Genomic DNA, 18,249 nt, shown 5'->3' with positions numbered 1-18,249 from the left:
CTGAGCCTAGACCAGGCCATGCTGCAGGTTCATTTTCTTGAGATAACTGTGCAGCTACATAATGGATATGTAAGCACCACCTTAAAAGAACCTTTTAATGAGGGTGAAAGAAGAGCACGCAAAATATGGTCTGAAGCTCAACATACCACCCCCCCCCCCCGAAGATCACTGGTCCCATCACCTCTTGGCAAATAGAAGGGGAAGAAATGGAGGCAGTGAGAGATTTTACTTTCTTGGGTTCCATGATCACTGCAGATGGTGACAGCAGTCACAAAATTAAAAGACGCCTGCTTCTTGGGAGAAAAGCAATGAGAAACCTAGACAGCATCTTAAAAAGCAGAGACATCACCTTGCCGACAAAAGTCCGTATAATTAAAGCTATGGTTTTCCCAGTAGTGATGTATGGAAGTGGGAGCTGGACCATAAAGAAGGCTGATCGCCGAAGAATTGATGCTTTTGAATTATGGTGCTGGAGGGAGACTCTTGAGAGTCCCATGGACTGCAAGAAGATCAAACCTATCCATTCTGAAAGAAATCAGCCCTGAGTGCTCACTGGAAGGACAGATCCTGAAGCTGAGGCTCCAGTACTTTGGCCACCTTGTGAGAAGAGAAGACTCCCTGGAAAAGACCCTGATGTTGGGAAAGATGGAGGGCACTAAGAGAAGGGGACGACAGAGGACAAGATGGTTGGACAGTGTTCTGGAAGCCACCAACATGAGTCTGACCAAACTGCGCTAGGCAGTGGAAGACAGGAGTGCCTGGCGTGCTCTGGTCCATGGGGTCATGAAGAGTCGGACACAACTAAACGACTAAACAACAACAAATACCACCTGCCAGATAGCTTGCATGTTTCCAGCTCTCATAGAGAACACGCCACAAAATCCATTGTTGTATAACAGGAATAGGGAACCCGCAGTCCTTCAAGGGGTTATTGGACTCCCAACTTCCATCAGTTCCAGCCTGGATGGCCAGTGGGCAGGAATGATGGGAATGTAGTCAAACAATATTTGGAAGGCAACACGTTCCTCATCCCCAGTCTTTGGTCAAGCCATACAACCACATCTGTTGACAGTTATTTTGTGTTTCTTCCATTTGCGAATTATTGCACCAACTGTTGTCACCTTCTTACCAAGCTGCTTGGCAATAGTCTTGTAGCCCAGTCCAGCCTTGTGCAGGTCTACAATCTTGTCCCTGACATCCTTGGACAGCTCTTGGGTCTTGTTCACGGTGTCTACTTTGGAACCTGCTGGATTGATTGCTTCTGTTGACAGGTGTCTTTTGTACAGGTACTGTAATGAGCTGGGATTACAGGTGAAACCTCTCCCTTACAACAGGTGCTCCTAATCTCACCTCATTACATACAGTGAAGATACCAGGTAGCCTGACATCTGGCTGTTGATAGGGGATCAAATACTTATTTCACTCATTATAATGCACATCAGTCTCTGACTTTTGTCTTCTGGGTTTCTGGGTTTTTTTCTGTTGTTATTCTGTCTCTCACAGCTACAATAAACCTACCATTAAAATTATGGACTGGTCATTTCTTTGTCAGAGGGCAAACGGGCAAATTTAGCAGAGGATCAAATACTTTCCCCCCTCACTGTATATTAGATAAAATGCTAAGACCTTTGTGGTATTCAAATGAAAATAATAAAGACTGATATCCCCCATCCCTCAATGCAAGCTTATAAGGAGTGCTGTGAATGGTGCAACCAGGTAATGATAACTGTTCTAAACACAAAGTGTGTGTATATATATTTTTTAAAAATCAAAATTTTAATTCTGTTTAAAAGAAAATGAATGATAGTGAACATACATTTTTTAAAAAAGATTTAAACCAATATACTTAAACACTCTTAAAACTGAATCCAATACTCTTAAAACTGAATCCAACAGCACCATTGAAGGCTTCTAACCTGGCAACTTTGTGCTATCTGCAGGGTTAGAAATCATAAATCTGTTAGGTTATGTGAGCCTATAATATGAAAATGCTAATTTTTAAAAAGACACATAATCATTAAGGCGTCTGGTTAATCAAAAGGCTTATCAGCACAAAATTATCTGACTCTGGGCAAGGGATATGAAGGTAGAAGGATACGTTTGGTAGACAACTTGGAATTCCCAGTCACCTGGTTACCTCCAGCGTAGCAGAACATTTTCTGTAGGGAACTGCGGAGGTAGTATTACAGTAGCTGCTTCTCCTGCCCTTTTGGTTTTCTTCTGCAACTCTTTCTCTGCAGCTAATAGGTGAAAGGAGCCAAATGAGAAATTTCAAAGGGAAAGTACCAATGAGAGAAGGCTACTTCTTTCCTTGCAAATGCATTCCAGCCTCTGCTTTTCATGTTACAGGCAACCCCACAGGATTGGGAATCCTGTGTTCAGCTAGTCCCCTAGTTCTAGTCTAGACATAGTGCCTGTCTTCTCCCAAATATTTGCCTCACTGGTTTACAGCAGATTTTAAATGCGTACTCTGGCTAGCCTGTGTTTCATGTTATGCCTCTGCTGAATCTGGAAAAACTTAACAGAGGAGAATCCTCTCTTGCTCCACCCTTCCCATTCCACCAAAGTATTTTCTGGCTTTGTACAATGGCCAGTTCTGGATGATGTAATGGAAGTTTATTATAGCATACACAGATATGTGAATGCCCTATTTCTCCCACAGGCTAACTTGTGAGAAAGATCTTTAAAAATAGCAGGGAAAATGGGCAATTATGAGGGAAAGGGACAGACCTCTTAATAAATATATTCTCTTTCAAATTATGTGAAATGTTTCATTTTAAAAATAGTGTTTTAAAATAATATTCTTAATGCCAATTCACAAAGATTCAAAGGTAGTAATTTTAGTGATGATAGCATTGCTACTACATTTAGCTAGTTACTACTAAAGAAGACCCACTCTTAGGGCTTGATGGTAGAAAAGTATTTTCAAATGTTGCAGATTTCAGAACATCTTCATGGGTTATCTGGGAGTATGCCAAGCATATTTATCCTCCAGGGCAGTGACAAGTCCACCAAATCCTTGCTTCTCATTTGCCCTGGATTCCTCTGTTGTCTTTGCTAAATAAAATAAATTTGATGAATGCTTGAAAATACATACAATTAAGAAGCTTTTTATAGTTTACTTAAACCTTCTATTTTATGAAATCCATGATTTTGAGCTCCAAAGTTCAGAATCAGAAGCTTGGCTCTTTTCAGCACTGGTTCTTGTTAAGAGGAATAGATAAGTGCTGCAACTGTAGATAAACATGAGTTCAGGATAGCAGAGATATTTTTCCACCTACCCCCATCCCAGTCCTGGAGTGGAGAGTGCTGGAAATGTTGATTGTGTGCTTGCCTGGACTGTGAGTCTTCTGTTACCTTCTGTACATTAGTGTAATGTTCAGGCCCCTTCTCAAAGGACTTAGTCATAATATACTGGAGCTCTTATGAAATGCATTATGTTTACATAATATATCTAATGCAAAATATGAATGCAGATAACACATGTCTGGACAATTAAATCACTACTTGGGCACTGAAATTGGCTGTTGTTCTGCCATGCATTTAGTGACACACATGCATTTGCTGCTAAGTAAATGTATGTGGGAGATTGAACAAAGGTGAAGAGCTTGATAATTGATAACCTAGATGATTTAATAGGCCATGCAGAACAGGTATAACTACTGAAAAGTAATATATTGTTTAGTCATTTAAGATGCATAAATGACTGCTAAATCTTCATTAGGTATTAATTTTATTATGATTAGCTTGCTGCACAAATAGATTGATAGTTTTTATGATTTTAAGAAGAGAGTACACATATGAAACTTGTACTCAAAAGAATAGGTACTGAAATTCAATATAGAAAGATTGCTAGATAAAGCATTTCAGTTGGGAAGCTTGCTAATTTTAAGTCAAATGCTATGTTGTTTTTTTCAGAGATTTGTACCTATTCTAGAGCTATTGATCTTTAGTATAGCAACTAAGTGTAGATACCTTTATCTCACTGCCAAGAAAAGTTAATTATTTCCCTAATTTTCATTCTTTTCTTGGGAGAAGGTATGTCGTGCAAATAGCTAGAATACCAATTATCTTTGAATTAATCTTACTACAATTTACTGTTTCTGCCTTAAAATTAAATATGTTCCCCACAAATGTTGAAAGACACCAGGGGCTTGTAGCACATGTGGATGTGGGCAATAGAGATTTGTGCTCCTGCATGCTTGCCAGCTCAGTAGTGGAGGGGTCAGCAACTTTTTTGGGGGGAGGTCTGTGGGCATTGTCCTCTGTTTGCTTCCCCCCCCCCCGCCTCATCAGTCTCTCTCCCACCCACCCAACAAAGAGCCTTCTCTCATATACATACATGCTTCGCTTTCCTATGGAGTCTAGGTAAAGGTCTGATCCAGTAGAATTAAAATGGATTATTTGAATTAGCATGACTTCACATGGGGTTCCCCAAAAACCCAATCAATTTAAAACTTACAGTGGCAGACAGCACAGTAAAAAACAACAACCCTAGATTTCAATCCTTGCCAGCAGTACAAAAATGTTGTCCTGGTGCATACATCTTCATGGATTTTCTTGATTTCTACATAGAATGACAACAAAACCATGACAATTCACAGAACACATCATGGACACCAAGATTACGCGTAATTTGATGGTGATAAAAACTAGAAAAGGTCCATAAAGATCCTTCCTTCATCCATGCTTTTGTTCCATAGCAACTGTGGAATGCACCAGATCATGGTTTTATGGTCAGTCCAGTCAGCTTAGGTGTGATCTGATTTGATGGTGGTTATAGGGTGGGGATACTGTGAATAAATGATGCAGTTTCAAGACAGTCCATTTTACTGGATCCGGCTGTGTGTGCACCTACCTTCTCTCTCACATTCCATTATCCCTCTCCATTTCACTAATCTGTTCCATCCTAATTTCTCCCTCTTAGCCAATCTGTTTTCCTCCTTCCGTATCACCCCCCTTTTCCTTCTACCTTCTTAGTTGCTCTTTCTTTTTAGCTGCTGATCTGAATTCTGAAAAGGACATAGGTCTGGATGAGGTGCAGGAGAGTATCAGTGCTCGAGCTTACTACTTCAGTATTATGTTAGTTTCAAGGGGGAAACAGTAACTACTGTATCTTCATCACCTTCTTCACAGGGAAGGGGGAAATGAGATGGTGGGAGCTTAGAGGCTTCTCAGACACCAGGGGAAGTCCTGATGGGTGCCATGGCAGCTGCAGGTGCCATGTAGGCAACACATACTGTGTACAGTATATTAGAGTGGCTCTATCTTGTTGCTATTCTTGACTTGTGCTGCACTTGCTGCAAAATATTGCTGTCAGTATTTTAAAGACACCATGGGGGAAGGTTTGAGTTTTTATATTGCACAATTACCTTGAGTTTGATGGAAAACGTAAGTCTAGTACTGTATGTAGTACTTATAAATTCTGGAGATGGTTTTTTTCACTAAATGATCTTCATTGTATTTATGAGAACCATTTCACAGTTAATGTGTAAAGCATACTTACATAAGAATTTGAGAAAATTAAAAATGATCCTGGCATCAAAATAATATAGAGCAATGTAATTATATAGCATATTTCACCAAGATGGATATAAAGTTTTCACTGTGCCTTTTTGGCTAGATGTGACTTTAATGAAATTGTGCGTGCGTAAGTTGCAATCTTGTAACAGTTTTTTCTTCTTTTGTTTCTTGATAGATGATGATGTACCTGCAGATATGGTTGCAGAAGAATCTGGTCCTGGTGCACAAAATAGTCCATACCAACTTCGCAGAAAAACTCTTTTACCTAAAAGAACAGCTTGCCCTACAAAGAGCAGCATGGAGGTATTTAAAAATGAATAATCATGCTTTCCCTTCTGAAGTAATTGCATAGCACAACAGGCACAGTACAGTCCATGGGGAGAAGGCCAGTGGTGGCCGTGGAGGATTCTTTATGTGGGGTTAAAGCAGGAAGGAGTAAGGATTGACTATGTGCAAACATGCATTAGAAGAACTTTGTGTAATCTATTTTTTTCTAAAACCTTTCAGGGTGCCTCTACTTCAGCCACAGAGAACTTTGGTCATCGAGCAAAACGTGCTAGAGTATCTGGAAAATCACAGGATTTGTCAGGTAATGTCTTTTTGTTTGAGGGAGAAGGCAAAGAAAGTCTCCCAACTTTCCGTTTTAATTTTAATTGAACAGTTTTTAACTCAAGAAAGTAATTGGGATGGTAATGGTAATCTTATTTCCTTCTTTACTGTCATTTGACTTTCATAAGTGAGTTTTTTTGGTCTCAAAAAGATTTTTCTCAGAAATGGTTTTGTTGAAGAATACATCAGGTTGTTGTGCTACTTGAGGAGGCAGTGGGTGTATGGATGTATGTACAGGCTTATTTCCATTTCACCTTGCAGAAGAGGAGAGGGTTTTTTAATTGACACCTGGGGCTAGATCGGGGGCGGCACAAGCTGTAGGCAGGAGAAACCTAACAATGGCTTTGAACTAGATAGGAAAATGGTAGTACCATTTCTACACACCATTAAAAGTGGTGTCTTTTGGTAGCTGCTTTTCCTGTCTGCACACCTCTGGGTAGGTGGACCCTTTTCAAGGGGCTGGTGACTTGTAGAACCTTTCACAACCTGTACTGTGTGACTCGGAGATTACCCTGTCCAATATGAGCTGTGTTTCTCACAGGGTTGTTATGTGGGAATAGATAAGGATTGGGAGAACCATGTACAGTCATACCTCGGTTTAAGTACGCTTCAGTTTGAGAGTACTTTCAGTTTAAGTACTCCGCAGACCCGTCTGGAACGGATTAATCCACTTTTCATTACTTTCAATGGGAAAGTTCACTTCAGGTTAAGTACGCTTCAGGTTAAGTATGGACTTCCAGAACCAATTGTGTACTTAAACCGAGGTACCACTGTATTGGGAGCTCCTCAGAGAAAAAGGTGGACTATAAATGCAATGAATGGGTGAATGAATGAATGAATGAAAAATATACAAGATTTGTGTTATGACCATTATATCTTGTTCCTTAAAGACGATGACAATGATGATAATTAATTAATTAATTAATCATTTTATTATTTATACCCCACCCATCTGGCTGAGCTTTCCAGCTCGTCCATCTTTGCTCAGACATTCTATCATTATTTTACATTGTGTCCCTCTGCAAGTGTTGCTGGCATGTGTGATTTTACCTAGGGTCTTTTGATCAGTTACTGTATTCCACTGCGCCCTCACAAATAACTTTATCCCTGTTTGGATGATCAGAAACATTTTGGATTATGCTAAGAGGTTTGATGATATTTAATTGCTTTAGTTGTCTCACTCTCCAACAGGGAGTGTAATAGCAAACCTTTATAAACTATAGGATCTCAGGCTCAATAGCCTTATTTGATCTGGCAGGGGTCCTAATTTGACCCGCAAGTCAGTTTTCCCCAAGCCATGTCCATCTGCCCACAGCTGGCCTTCGTTTTGGAAGTGAAACTACATAGCTTGACTCTGTATGTAACTCAGGGTTAGGAAAGAGGCCTGAGTCCAGGCGGCTGTCACACTAAAATAAATGTGAACTGTGGCGTTTGACACTGCAGGTTGTCAGGGAACTCCTTTGTGAGGAAAATCCTTACACATCGAAAACTAGTGTGTTAAGGTGAAATGTTTAGTCTGTCACTGCCTTGACATACTTATTTTTGACTTGTAGTGAGTGAGTTGATTTATGTAGGAGAGTGACCAAATATGATACTCCCTCTGCAATCTGAGATCGTAATAATCTTTATTTATTTGAAAGCATTTATAAACAGCTTAATATTTAAAAATCTGTAAGCTGTATACAATATTTTTTTAAAAAAATTAAAACACAACCTAAAATCAATAAAACAGCAGCATAAAGGCATATAAAAACAAATAAAACAGGGATTCAGGGGGTTCTGGCATATAAAACAGGACCTGGCCTTGCTGGTCAGAGGAAGCCTGGGGAAATAATAAGTCTTGCAGGACATCTAAAGCAACGTTTGAAACTCCCATTGTTCTAGGCGCGTTTTGTGACAGGAAATTTTCTGAGCGCAGTACTGCGCCTAAGATTTAAGATTGAAACTGGCGCTGAGGGTGTGGGAGGAGAAATTCCAAGAGATCGCTGCAGCATCAGGCAAGCTATTAGGTGCTGCCTCTCAGCTGGCCTTGCAGAAAGGCAGCGTTTCCCCCAGATTGGCTGCCCTTAGGCTAGTAATACAACTATCTTTTCCCTCCATCCCGTTCCTATCGTCATCTCATCCACTGAAAACAGACAGGGAGCAAATCTCACACTGCCTTGCCTGGCTCTTTCCTCAAGTGAGTTGTGAAACTCTCCCTCCCACACCTGTCAGTCCTCCTTGAAACTGCTGGAGGAATGGGCTTGTCTGCACCTTGAGCAAATTCTGAAAATGTCAGGGACACTCTGCAAAGGAGAGGAGAGGAGGAGAAATCAGGTGATTGCTTGCAGAGAGAGAGAGAGAGAGAGAGAGAGAGAGAGAGAGAGAGAGAGAGAGAGAGAGAGAGAGAGAGAGAGAGAGAGAACGCAGTGTGATAGCCTGTTTGTTTTTGTGTTTCTCTCTCATCTTAAGTGCAGAAGGGGAGGCTCCAATAAGGGACTGGGTAAGGAGAGTTTAAACCTTTGGTGGAATTTCACACATGTGGGATATGGAAGGAGAACTTTCCATCCAGAGTCCATCTGCTGAGCATCTTGGTGGACCACTTAGTGATTTTTCTGTCAGTTTAGCAACTGTAATGCACTGTGCTTTACAATGTTAAGAAATTCAAAATGTAATACAATAAAATGTAAGACACAAATGAAGCAATTTGGGCATCATTTAGGAAAAAATGGTTGCTTTCAACCCTGATCTGGATCTGCCTGTTACTCGGAATTAAATTCCAACCGAGTTCAATGGGGTTTCTTCCCAAGTAAAACGTGCATGGATTGAGGACCTGAAAACTTTCTTTGTATTCTTTTAAACTCGAAATTTTTGTCTAGGTTTTAGTCATCTTGTTTAATGTACTTTTAATGTATGATGTGCTTTTAATTTGAAATATACTAGCCAGTTAGTTATAATGGTTTAAGTACTGCTTTTTAAAGTGTTACCTACTTCAGACTCTCACAGTGATGCTTAAAATCGAAACAAATTTTGGAGTGGGATCATTGATGGCTTCAGTGGCCTTCAATGATCCCACTCCAAAATTTGTTTGCGAACTGGACACTCAAGGTGTCTCTGTCATCAGTTGTATAGGCCTGTAATATGTGTTAATTGTGGTGCCAATATATATATATTTCTATGAAGGAAAGGGGTGTGGGGAGAATCTAGGGCTTGTCTGCAGAGTGGAAGGAAAGGAGGACCTTTTTCTGCTTCCCCACTTCCAGCCACTCTCTGAAGATTGCAGAAGAGACTCTCCTAAGAATATTAGAGGGTGGGTGCCATTTAGCTCCTAGCTTTCATATCTCAGATTCTAACACTGATCTAAAGTTACTGATGGTTGCTGCTGCAAGTATAGCAGAGGGACACAGTGATATTCTTTTCCTACACATATTTTAGTGTTCAGCTAAAATAAATGGCATTTGAAAAATTAAGTAGAATTCTACAGTGGAGGTAAATTATTAAAAGTTGTATCTCAATCACACTCCTGTGATGAATACTTCTATGACTAATCAAATTCTTGCCATATTTGTGATTTTCTTTCCCACCCTCAGAAGTACTTAATACTGTGTATTCCTGACAGCCATGCCAGGAACTCCCTGAAAGCATATTGCTAACTAGGATGGTGGTGATTGGAATTTGCAGTCCTCCTGCAAAGCATACTCTTTTCATTAAATAATAGGAACAATAGGTCCTACTTGTATCTATATAATTTCTTTTAAGCTCAGTTTCCTTGAGTTTACATGCAAATATATGTAGTTAGAAAAAAGTGATGTTCTTCATAAGGAACAGTTCTTTAGTCTATCCTTCAAGCTGTAGAACCTGTCTGCCTTCAGTTGCTATGGAGACAGGAAACATCCCACTGCGAAGGCTAACATGCATAGCTGCCAAGTTTTCCCTTTTCTCGCGAGGAAGCCTATTCAGCATAAGGGAAAATCCCTTTAAAAAAGGGATAACTTGGCAGCTATGCTAACATGTATTCTTTTTTTAAAAAAGAGGGAGAGATCACAGTTGAAAGACCTCATGCAAGTCTTCAGGGAGTAGCTCTTCCTCAAACTCAGCCCGCCAGATGTTTTGAGACTACAATTCCCATCATCCCTAACCACTGGTCCTTGCTGGAAACTGCAGGAGGGGAGAGTGCTCTTATGCTCAGGTCCTGCTAGGCAGGTTTCCCATAGCCATATGATTAACCACTGTGAGAACAGTGTGCTGGACTTGATGAGCCACTGACCTGATCCAGCAGGCTCTTCTTAAATTTTCATGTTCATCCTGCTTCTTATTTTTTCCTCTTGCGCCAGCAGTGTTCCACTGACATAAGTACAGGCAATGACCGATTTGCATGGGAGTTATGTTTCTGATCCCCACATACATTGGCTGAGTGCACATAAGCCTGCTCCACCCCATTCTGCCCTGTTCTGCCCCCTTTGCCAGCCACTTCCAGGTTGTTGCGATACGTGATGCGTCAATCAGACGCGTATCATTCATTGCCTGTATATGTTAGTGTAGTGTTCTGCAGTAGTATCTCCATACAACTGTAAATCTACTACAGTACAGCCGTGATATTTTCTGGCACATCCTTATCCAGTTGCAGTAATGAGAGGATAGAAATGTGTTGTTAAACTTTTATTGATTGATTTACCAAACTGATTAAAGCTTGCAAACCTATCTTTCTTCAGAAAATGAAATTTGTATATTTAAATGGAAAACTTGAATAACATTGATTTTTGTCAAACTTCTGCCTAAGTAAATCTGTTTCAGGTAATTCACTTGATTTTTGAGAGACAGAAAGTCCATGATCTATTCTGGTGGAAATACCTCAGACAAGTTGTGAACATCAGTCATGTTATTCATGTTTTATATTTAATAGCAGCACCTGCAGAACAATATCTTCAAGAGAAGTTGCCCGATGAAGTAGTTCTGAAAATCTTCTCATATTTGCTGGAGCAAGATCTTTGTAGAGCAGCCTGTGTATGTAAGCGCTTCAGTGAGCTGGCTAATGATCCAATTTTGTGGTAAGTGAAAAGGTATTTTTGATTATCCTGAAGTATGTTATATATGCCATGCACAATAGAAAAATTGAATTCATGAATATGTTTTCTAATTATTTTGAATGAAAGCAGGTACTTGAATTACATTTCTGTTACGCACACCTGAAGTTGCACTATTATTTTTCTGTAGCTCATGCCTCCTGTTTTGATTCTGGTTATATAGGGTTCTTCTTGCAATCTGCCATCTTACATAAAATTATTTAGAGTGCCGTATATTCTGGCGTATAAGACGACTGGGCGTATAAGACGAGCCCCAACTTTTCCAGTTAAAATATAGAGTTTGGGATATACTTGCCGTATAAGAAATACGACCCGCCGTATAAGACGACCCCCGACTTTTGAGAAGATTTTCCTGGGTTAAAAAGTAGTCTTATACGCAGGAATATACAGTACTTTGCATCCTACATTAAAGTCTGAAAGCATCTTACAAAAGATGTAATAAAAGTTACAGTTCAAGCCTGGCATTAGGAACAGAAATAGTGTGGTGTCCCTCTGGTGCCAGGATTATAAAGGTGATATTTCCTGCCCCTGTCCTTGGTCAGCCTTGGTCTTGCCCTTCACCCTTTGAAGCTGAGCAGGTGAAATTCACTTGGCCCATGATGGAGGCAATTCTTCTCTTGCTTGCAGTTGGCACTATTGATTTGTGTCTGCATAATTGTTAAAATACACTTAAAAATATGCAGATGTTGTTTGCCATATGTTCCCATTCGCAAAGTGGATTTTTGCTTGTTTGTTTTGCTTGGCTCAGGTTTTTCAGTACCCCCAATTATGCTCGTAATACCAGCTATATATATGCTTTACGTTTCTTACTGCTACCATGCAACTCCTTGCCAACTTCTTCCCTCTAAAAGCTCTAGTATCAGGCATGCATGTTCAAGTAAATTTAAAATACATCAATCTCTTTAACACTTGGGTTTTACTGATGAAGACGGTCTGATGAATAGAAAAGTCTAAAAATGGGACACTTCCCACCCAACAGTCAAAGCCTCCTAATCTCATCAAAGAAACAGTAAAAATACTTGTCAAATACCCCCCAATTTATGAATGGTTCGAGGTAACTAAGAATTGAATAAAGCAGCATAATGAGAACAGCAACAGGCAGGATAAAGATAAAATTAACAAACCAGGGGCCATTAAAACAAAACAAAAAAAAATAGTGAGCAGATTAAAAAATAGATCAGAGGCCTCTAAAAGCCTGGGATAATAAGACAGATTTCACCTTGTACCTAAAATGGTAACAAAGGTGCCAGGCTTACAAGCTTAAGGAATTCCAGCACATAGCAAGCCAGGCCACATGTGGGATAGAATACCAGTGTGTGCAGTTGGGGCTGCTGTTCAGACCTTGATAGCAGGAGGAGGGTAGTTTCCAAATAACAGCTAAGGAACATGCCTAGGCATTTATTCTTGCAGAACACACTCCTTCATATACCATTATATAGGTGAAACTCAGAAAATTAGAATATAATTGAAAAGTGCATTTATTTCAGTAATGCAAATTATTTTATTATTTTTACAAATGCTTTCTTTTGGAAATTCCACAGTAATAAAACAAATAGTTACAATAATACAAAAATAAACAAAAATAAACATTGCTATTTCATTAATTACATTCCATTTATAATTGACCTGCCTAACGACAAATAATTACAATTACAACAAATAAAGGCTTGACATATCTTGCTTTGCATGTCATGCATCTATCTCATATATTGGTTTCACCTTTTAAGTTGCATTACTGAAATAAATGCACTTTTCAACGATATTCTAATTTTCCGAGTTTCACCTGTATGTGTGCTCAATATATGGCAGGGATGGGGAATTTACGGCACTCCGGATGTTGCTGGACTACAGCTCCCACCATGGACCATGTTGGCTGAAGCTGATGGGACTTAGAGTCAAACTGTATCTGGAGGGCCATTGATAACCCCATCCCTAGTACGTGGCTTGGTCAGGTATCTCTGGATACAGTTAAGGATGCCAGATGGAGCATATCATTCATTTTTATATGAGGATGTTATTATTCCTGTTAAAAAGTCATAAAGAGAGAGAAATGGTGCTAAATTTGACGCTGTTCAGCAAAATCCTTATATGCTGTTAAGCACAAGTTTAAAACTTTTCTCACACCTAGACACCCAAATAATGATGCACACCTGGAAACATTGTTACTCTTAATTACTATGCTTTTATCTTAAATGATAATTCCCAAACTTGTTTAAAATAGGCAGCTCTCTTTGCTTGTCTGCTATGTTCAATGGGAAATAGACAGTTAGCAACAGCTTGAACATTGCTGAAAGTGCCACTTTCAAGTTTCCAAAAAAAAACGTAATTTTTGATCCATCCGGTTTATACCTTTATTCTGTTAAAGTCTATTCACACTTCTGTGTTCTGGGTGTCTTTGTTTAGGAAACGACTCTACATGGAAGTATTTGAGTATACACGTCCAATGATGCACCCTGAACCTGGTAAATTTTATCAGATAAATCCAGAAGAGTATGAACACCCAAATCCCTGGAAGGAAAGCTTTCAGCAACTGGTATAAATACCTTTTTAAAAGCTTCCTCATTGTATTTCATGTTGTTTTAGAATGTTTCAAATGCTGAAGGGACTGGAGGGGGGAGGTATATGGTAATTCCCCCTTTTCTATCTTATGGCCTAGTGAGCATTTGGACTTCTTTTTTCCGGAACCTTTTCCCACTTCAGTTAGAGTGTCTTCACTGAGAACTCAATTCAGTCTCTGCTTCAAAATCAGCACCTCAAATTATTTACATTTAAGGTTCCCCAACTCTCTGTGCAACTATACTTCCTCATTCTAATCTGACCTTATTCTCCCATACAAATTCATCTTCCTTTGTTCTTCCACTTTTTTGTTCTTCTGCCATAAGACTCCTCAAGCTTCAGCAGTGTAACTGACTTTAGCAAAATTACTCCTCATGAATGAGGCATTGGCCTGATTCTCATGTCATAGTAAACATAGCTTAAAAACAAACTATGGTTTTATGTGAATGAATTGCATGCTGGTTAAGAGTTTCTGGGGCACTTCTGGTGTAACTGTACTGTGGCTGACTACTTGTGCTGTCTGATTTAGCATCATGAGTGGTTCGGACTTAGTGTAGAGCACTGCCACCACTGTCTAGAGTCATTGTGGGAAGGTGAGACAGAATACAGACTGTAACTAAGTTGGTCTATAATTACGATCAAGACCAGAAAGCATAATTTCAGGGACAGAAGTCATTTAAATCACTGAATGAGGAGATGAGGGTTGAGTCAAGTACAGCAAAGTATCTGAAGGAAAATGAGGATGCTTGTAATCTACAAAGCATGGTGGATCTACATTTTTGCTGTGTTGTGTATGCCCCATCCTGCTTTTTAGCAATGAAGCTCTTGGACGTTTGTCATTTTGTGGAATGAGGTCTAGAAACTGAGGAAAATAACTTAGCTCAGGGTTTGATTGGAAGGCAAAGTCTTCAGTAAGATTCAGTTCCACTTCTGTTGGCAAAAGTACAGCTTTTTCAGTTGTACCTGAAGCAAGCGACAGATCTTGGACTCCAGATCCACCGACTGAGCATGGTTAATATCAGTGCTCTGAACTCTTTTGAGGAGCTTTGTAATGCTACACTTGTGTGTGCTGTCCGTCTGTCTCTCTCTTTAAAATGTAACCCATAGGTCGTGCTTCATTGTAGGCTTACCTCAAAATGCTTTCCCCCTCCATTTTCAGTATAAAGGAGCTCATGTAAAGCCAGGATTTGCTGAACATTTCTACAGTAACCCAGCAAGATATAAAGGAAGAGAAAACATGTTGGTAAGTTTTTCTGAATCAATTCAAGTGAATGTTGACATGCCTTTCCTGTGGCTATTTGTCTTACAATTACTTCTTGTTTTATTATAGTATTATGACACAATTGAAGATGCATTAGGTGGGGTTCAAGAAGCTCACTTTGATGGACTTATCTTTGTTCATTCTGGCATATACACGGACGAGTGGATATACATTGAATCTCCAATCACCATGATTGGTGCAGGTATTTAATTTGAAAGGCATCCTAGTATCAGTAGATAAAGTTCTGTTCTCTCTTGAATGTTTCTGGATAGCAGGGAAAGAAAAGGAAGCATGGATGATGTGACTCCATTGTACTCCATTGTTTCACAGAGCACTTTTTATTGGATTTTTTTGGAGGGAGGGGAAGAGCATCTTCAAATTACCTACTGCCCAAATAAAAAGATATAATCTCCCAAGATCTGTATTAGATTGTAATATGTTTATTTAGAAGAACTACTTTGTTTATTGAAAACGTTGTGGAATAACTGCATTTCCACTGGCTAGAAAGGACGTCACTAATGTAAACAAAAAATAGACACCCATGTGCTTTACTTGTTATGCTAGAAAAGAGATAGTGGTCAGCACTCAACAATTACTACCCCTCATCCGAGGTATTACCAAGAGGTGTAGTATACTGCCTATCACTTTGTGTATCAACTTATGGGACTTCCTTTATGTCATGCTGTAGTTCATCATCATCATCATCATCATTTTATTTGTAAGCCGCCTTCCCATAGTTAGAACAATGCTCAAGGCGGCTTACAACTTGACAAGATTGACAGTATTACCAACATAACAAAAGTCATAAACAATAAATAGAACACATCAAAAGGTACACAACCAAATGGAAAACAATTTCCACACAAATCATAAAATCTAAAACTAAAAATACAACATTAATATCAATAACAATATAAAATGACATAAAAAATAAAAACAATTTTTAAAAGGAGCCCTTTCTATCTAGCAGCAGCAGCAACAGTCCTTTATGGAGCCAGTCAGGTCTCGCCCCAAGCTGGGTGGAGAGAGGCAGGGCAGGGCCCTTCCGGTTCCCAGCAGGTTAGCCCCAAAGATCATGGCGAAAACTTGCTCTCAGCCGTGAATGGTGCAGCTGACTTGTTTCTGCTTAGGTAAAGGTCACAAACTACAGAACATTTGCCCAAACAGAATGAATGCCAATCTACAGCTAATGAATGTGTTTGTTCTTCTGTCTGTGGTGATGATACATAAGGTGTGTATCTAATACTGTAGAAAGATATATAATTACTAGAGCAATTACTTGCAGACAAGCAATGTTAATCAAAAGAAAATACTCTTTCAGTTAGATGACAGAAAGCGTACAGGAACTAACTACTGTGGCAGCAGGGCTTTGATTCCATACAAATCTGGAGCCCAACCATGCTGCCCAGAAATAAGGGGTAGGTAGAGAATGGCAGGCGTCTTTGCTCACTTTTCTCTCAGCTTGTCAGTTAAAAGAGCTCCTTCCTTGAGAGAGAACTATGGTATGGTGTCTGTGTGGTGTGTATGCCTATTCCCTTTTAACCAGCTATTTTAAAGTAGTTGGCTTGTTCTGCTTTATTTATTTGCAGCATTTTTCTAGAAAGTGTGTGCAATATTTTTAAACCATAAAATAAAAATAATTGTAACATGAACAGAAAATCAAACACTGATTAAAACAATTTAAAACAATTAAAACAATTTCAGAATAAAGCCCAGGGTCTAAAATCACTCAAATGGTGCCTAGCGAAATAAAAATGTCTTCACCAGGCACCAAAAACACCACACTGTTAGGTGTCGTGTGAGCTTCCACTGAAAAGTTCTCTTTGCTAGCCAGGTGCCTTGTCTTGATCAGCAGGGACACTTAAATGAGGAAGATGGTCTTAGGGTCTGTGCAAGTATTTTGTGAGCAGAGGTAACCCCATATTTGGCCCAGAAATGAACTGGAAACCAGTGCAAACGACAAAGTAGTTGTGTAAGATGAGCATATTGACCAGTTTGCTGCCCTGTGTCTGATAATCAAAACTTTCTGGACCATGTTCAGAGGCAGTGCAGCCACAGTAAGCCAAGCAAGTTGTTACGAGATGCAGTTGGTAGGTCAGCTTAAGACAATGCAAGATGCTTTGAGACCACATACCGTTTCAGCAACAATACTGGCTGCAAGAGCACAATTGGTCTACGAATCTGATCCCTTGGGGGAAGTTCAGCCCCCTCCAAAACAAGTTGGATACCACTCATCTGGGGCAGTCAACAATATTTACATCTTGTTATTGACTATAACTACTTAGCTCACAAGTATTAATAGGAGAAATTCTAAAGCTGCATGAAATAAATATTTTCTATACTGAATCTAGCTTGTAGATCCTTTCATTCTGACTGATATGTAAGTTGCAAACTCGCACTTCCGCCATCAAAATGAGAATGTTGGATTGTGGCTTTTTGCTCCCCCTGCTGGCTTCTTAAGAATAGCACACATGCTCTTGAAAAAACATCCAACTGCTTCAACCAACTCAGTACAGTCGTACCTTGGTTCTGGAACAGAATGCGTTCCGGAAGTCCATTCAACTTCCGGAACTGTTCAAAAACCAAGATGCGGCTTCTGATTGGCTGCAGGAACGTCCTGCAGCCAATTGGAAGACACGCCAGACGTTCAGCATCTGATAATCATTTGAAATCCGGAACACACACTCCTGGTTTTCGATTGTTCGGGAGACGAAACGTACAAGTTCCGAGGTGCTCAGCAACCAAGGTACGACTGTATATTGGTTTACACTAATTTGGATACTAATTTGGATGCAGATGCAATTTCCGGCGCCACACTGTTCTGGCTTAGTGTTCATTTGTTGTAAACTGCCTTTAAAAAAGTAATGAAGTGTGTAAAAAGGTTTTGGAGAAATAAGGAGCCATTAACTAGCATTAAATGTCTTGCAATTTATTCAATAAAGCTAATATTTTAGCTTCATAGTTAAAAATAGAAACAGGGATCTGTTGTCTGTGAGGGATGCTTTAGTAATATTCTGCATGGCTGATCATTAATTGAGCTGGGATTGGACTAGATGACCACCAAGGTCCCTTCCCTGCACGTCCCTGATGGTCTAAGGCAGGGCTCCACAAGGTTTACCCGCCTGGGCCGGTTCACTCCAGTGGAGATCCCTCTGTGGGTTGGATTGTGAACGCACGTGCCCGCGATTTCCGGCGTCTGCACACGCGCAGATGCAATTTCCAGCGCCACACTGTTCC

At 39.8% G+C, this 18,249-nt stretch overlaps 1 protein-coding gene across 3 annotated transcripts in view; it reads left to right on the top strand.

Annotated features, from left to right (window-relative positions):
• FBXO11 (F-box protein 11) overlaps positions 1-18,249 on the top strand; it is a 65,065-nt gene that overhangs the window by 31,493 nt on the left and 15,323 nt on the right. For 2 of the 3 annotated variants that reach the window (XM_035111069.3, XM_088667413.1), the window contains exons 2-7: positions 5,699-5,826; positions 6,031-6,112; positions 11,015-11,159; positions 13,599-13,728; positions 14,911-14,994; positions 15,082-15,214. In XM_035111069.3, the coding sequence (XP_034966960.2) occupies positions 5,699-5,826; positions 6,031-6,112; positions 11,015-11,159; positions 13,599-13,728; positions 14,911-14,994; positions 15,082-15,214 (702 nt within the window). The remainder of the gene's footprint in view (positions 1-5,698; positions 5,827-6,030; positions 6,113-11,014; positions 11,160-13,598; positions 13,729-14,910; positions 14,995-15,081; positions 15,215-18,249) is intronic. The other variant, XM_088667411.1, reaches the window with a different exon arrangement.

This window comes from Zootoca vivipara, chromosome 3 (genome assembly GCF_965207765.1).
Source record: "Zootoca vivipara chromosome 3, rZooViv2.hap1.1, whole genome shotgun sequence".
Taxonomy (NCBI): Eukaryota; Metazoa; Chordata; class Lepidosauria; order Squamata; family Lacertidae; genus Zootoca; species Zootoca vivipara.
The sequence above is the reverse complement of the archived record's forward strand: the minus strand, read 5'-3'. Positions and strand labels throughout refer to the sequence as shown.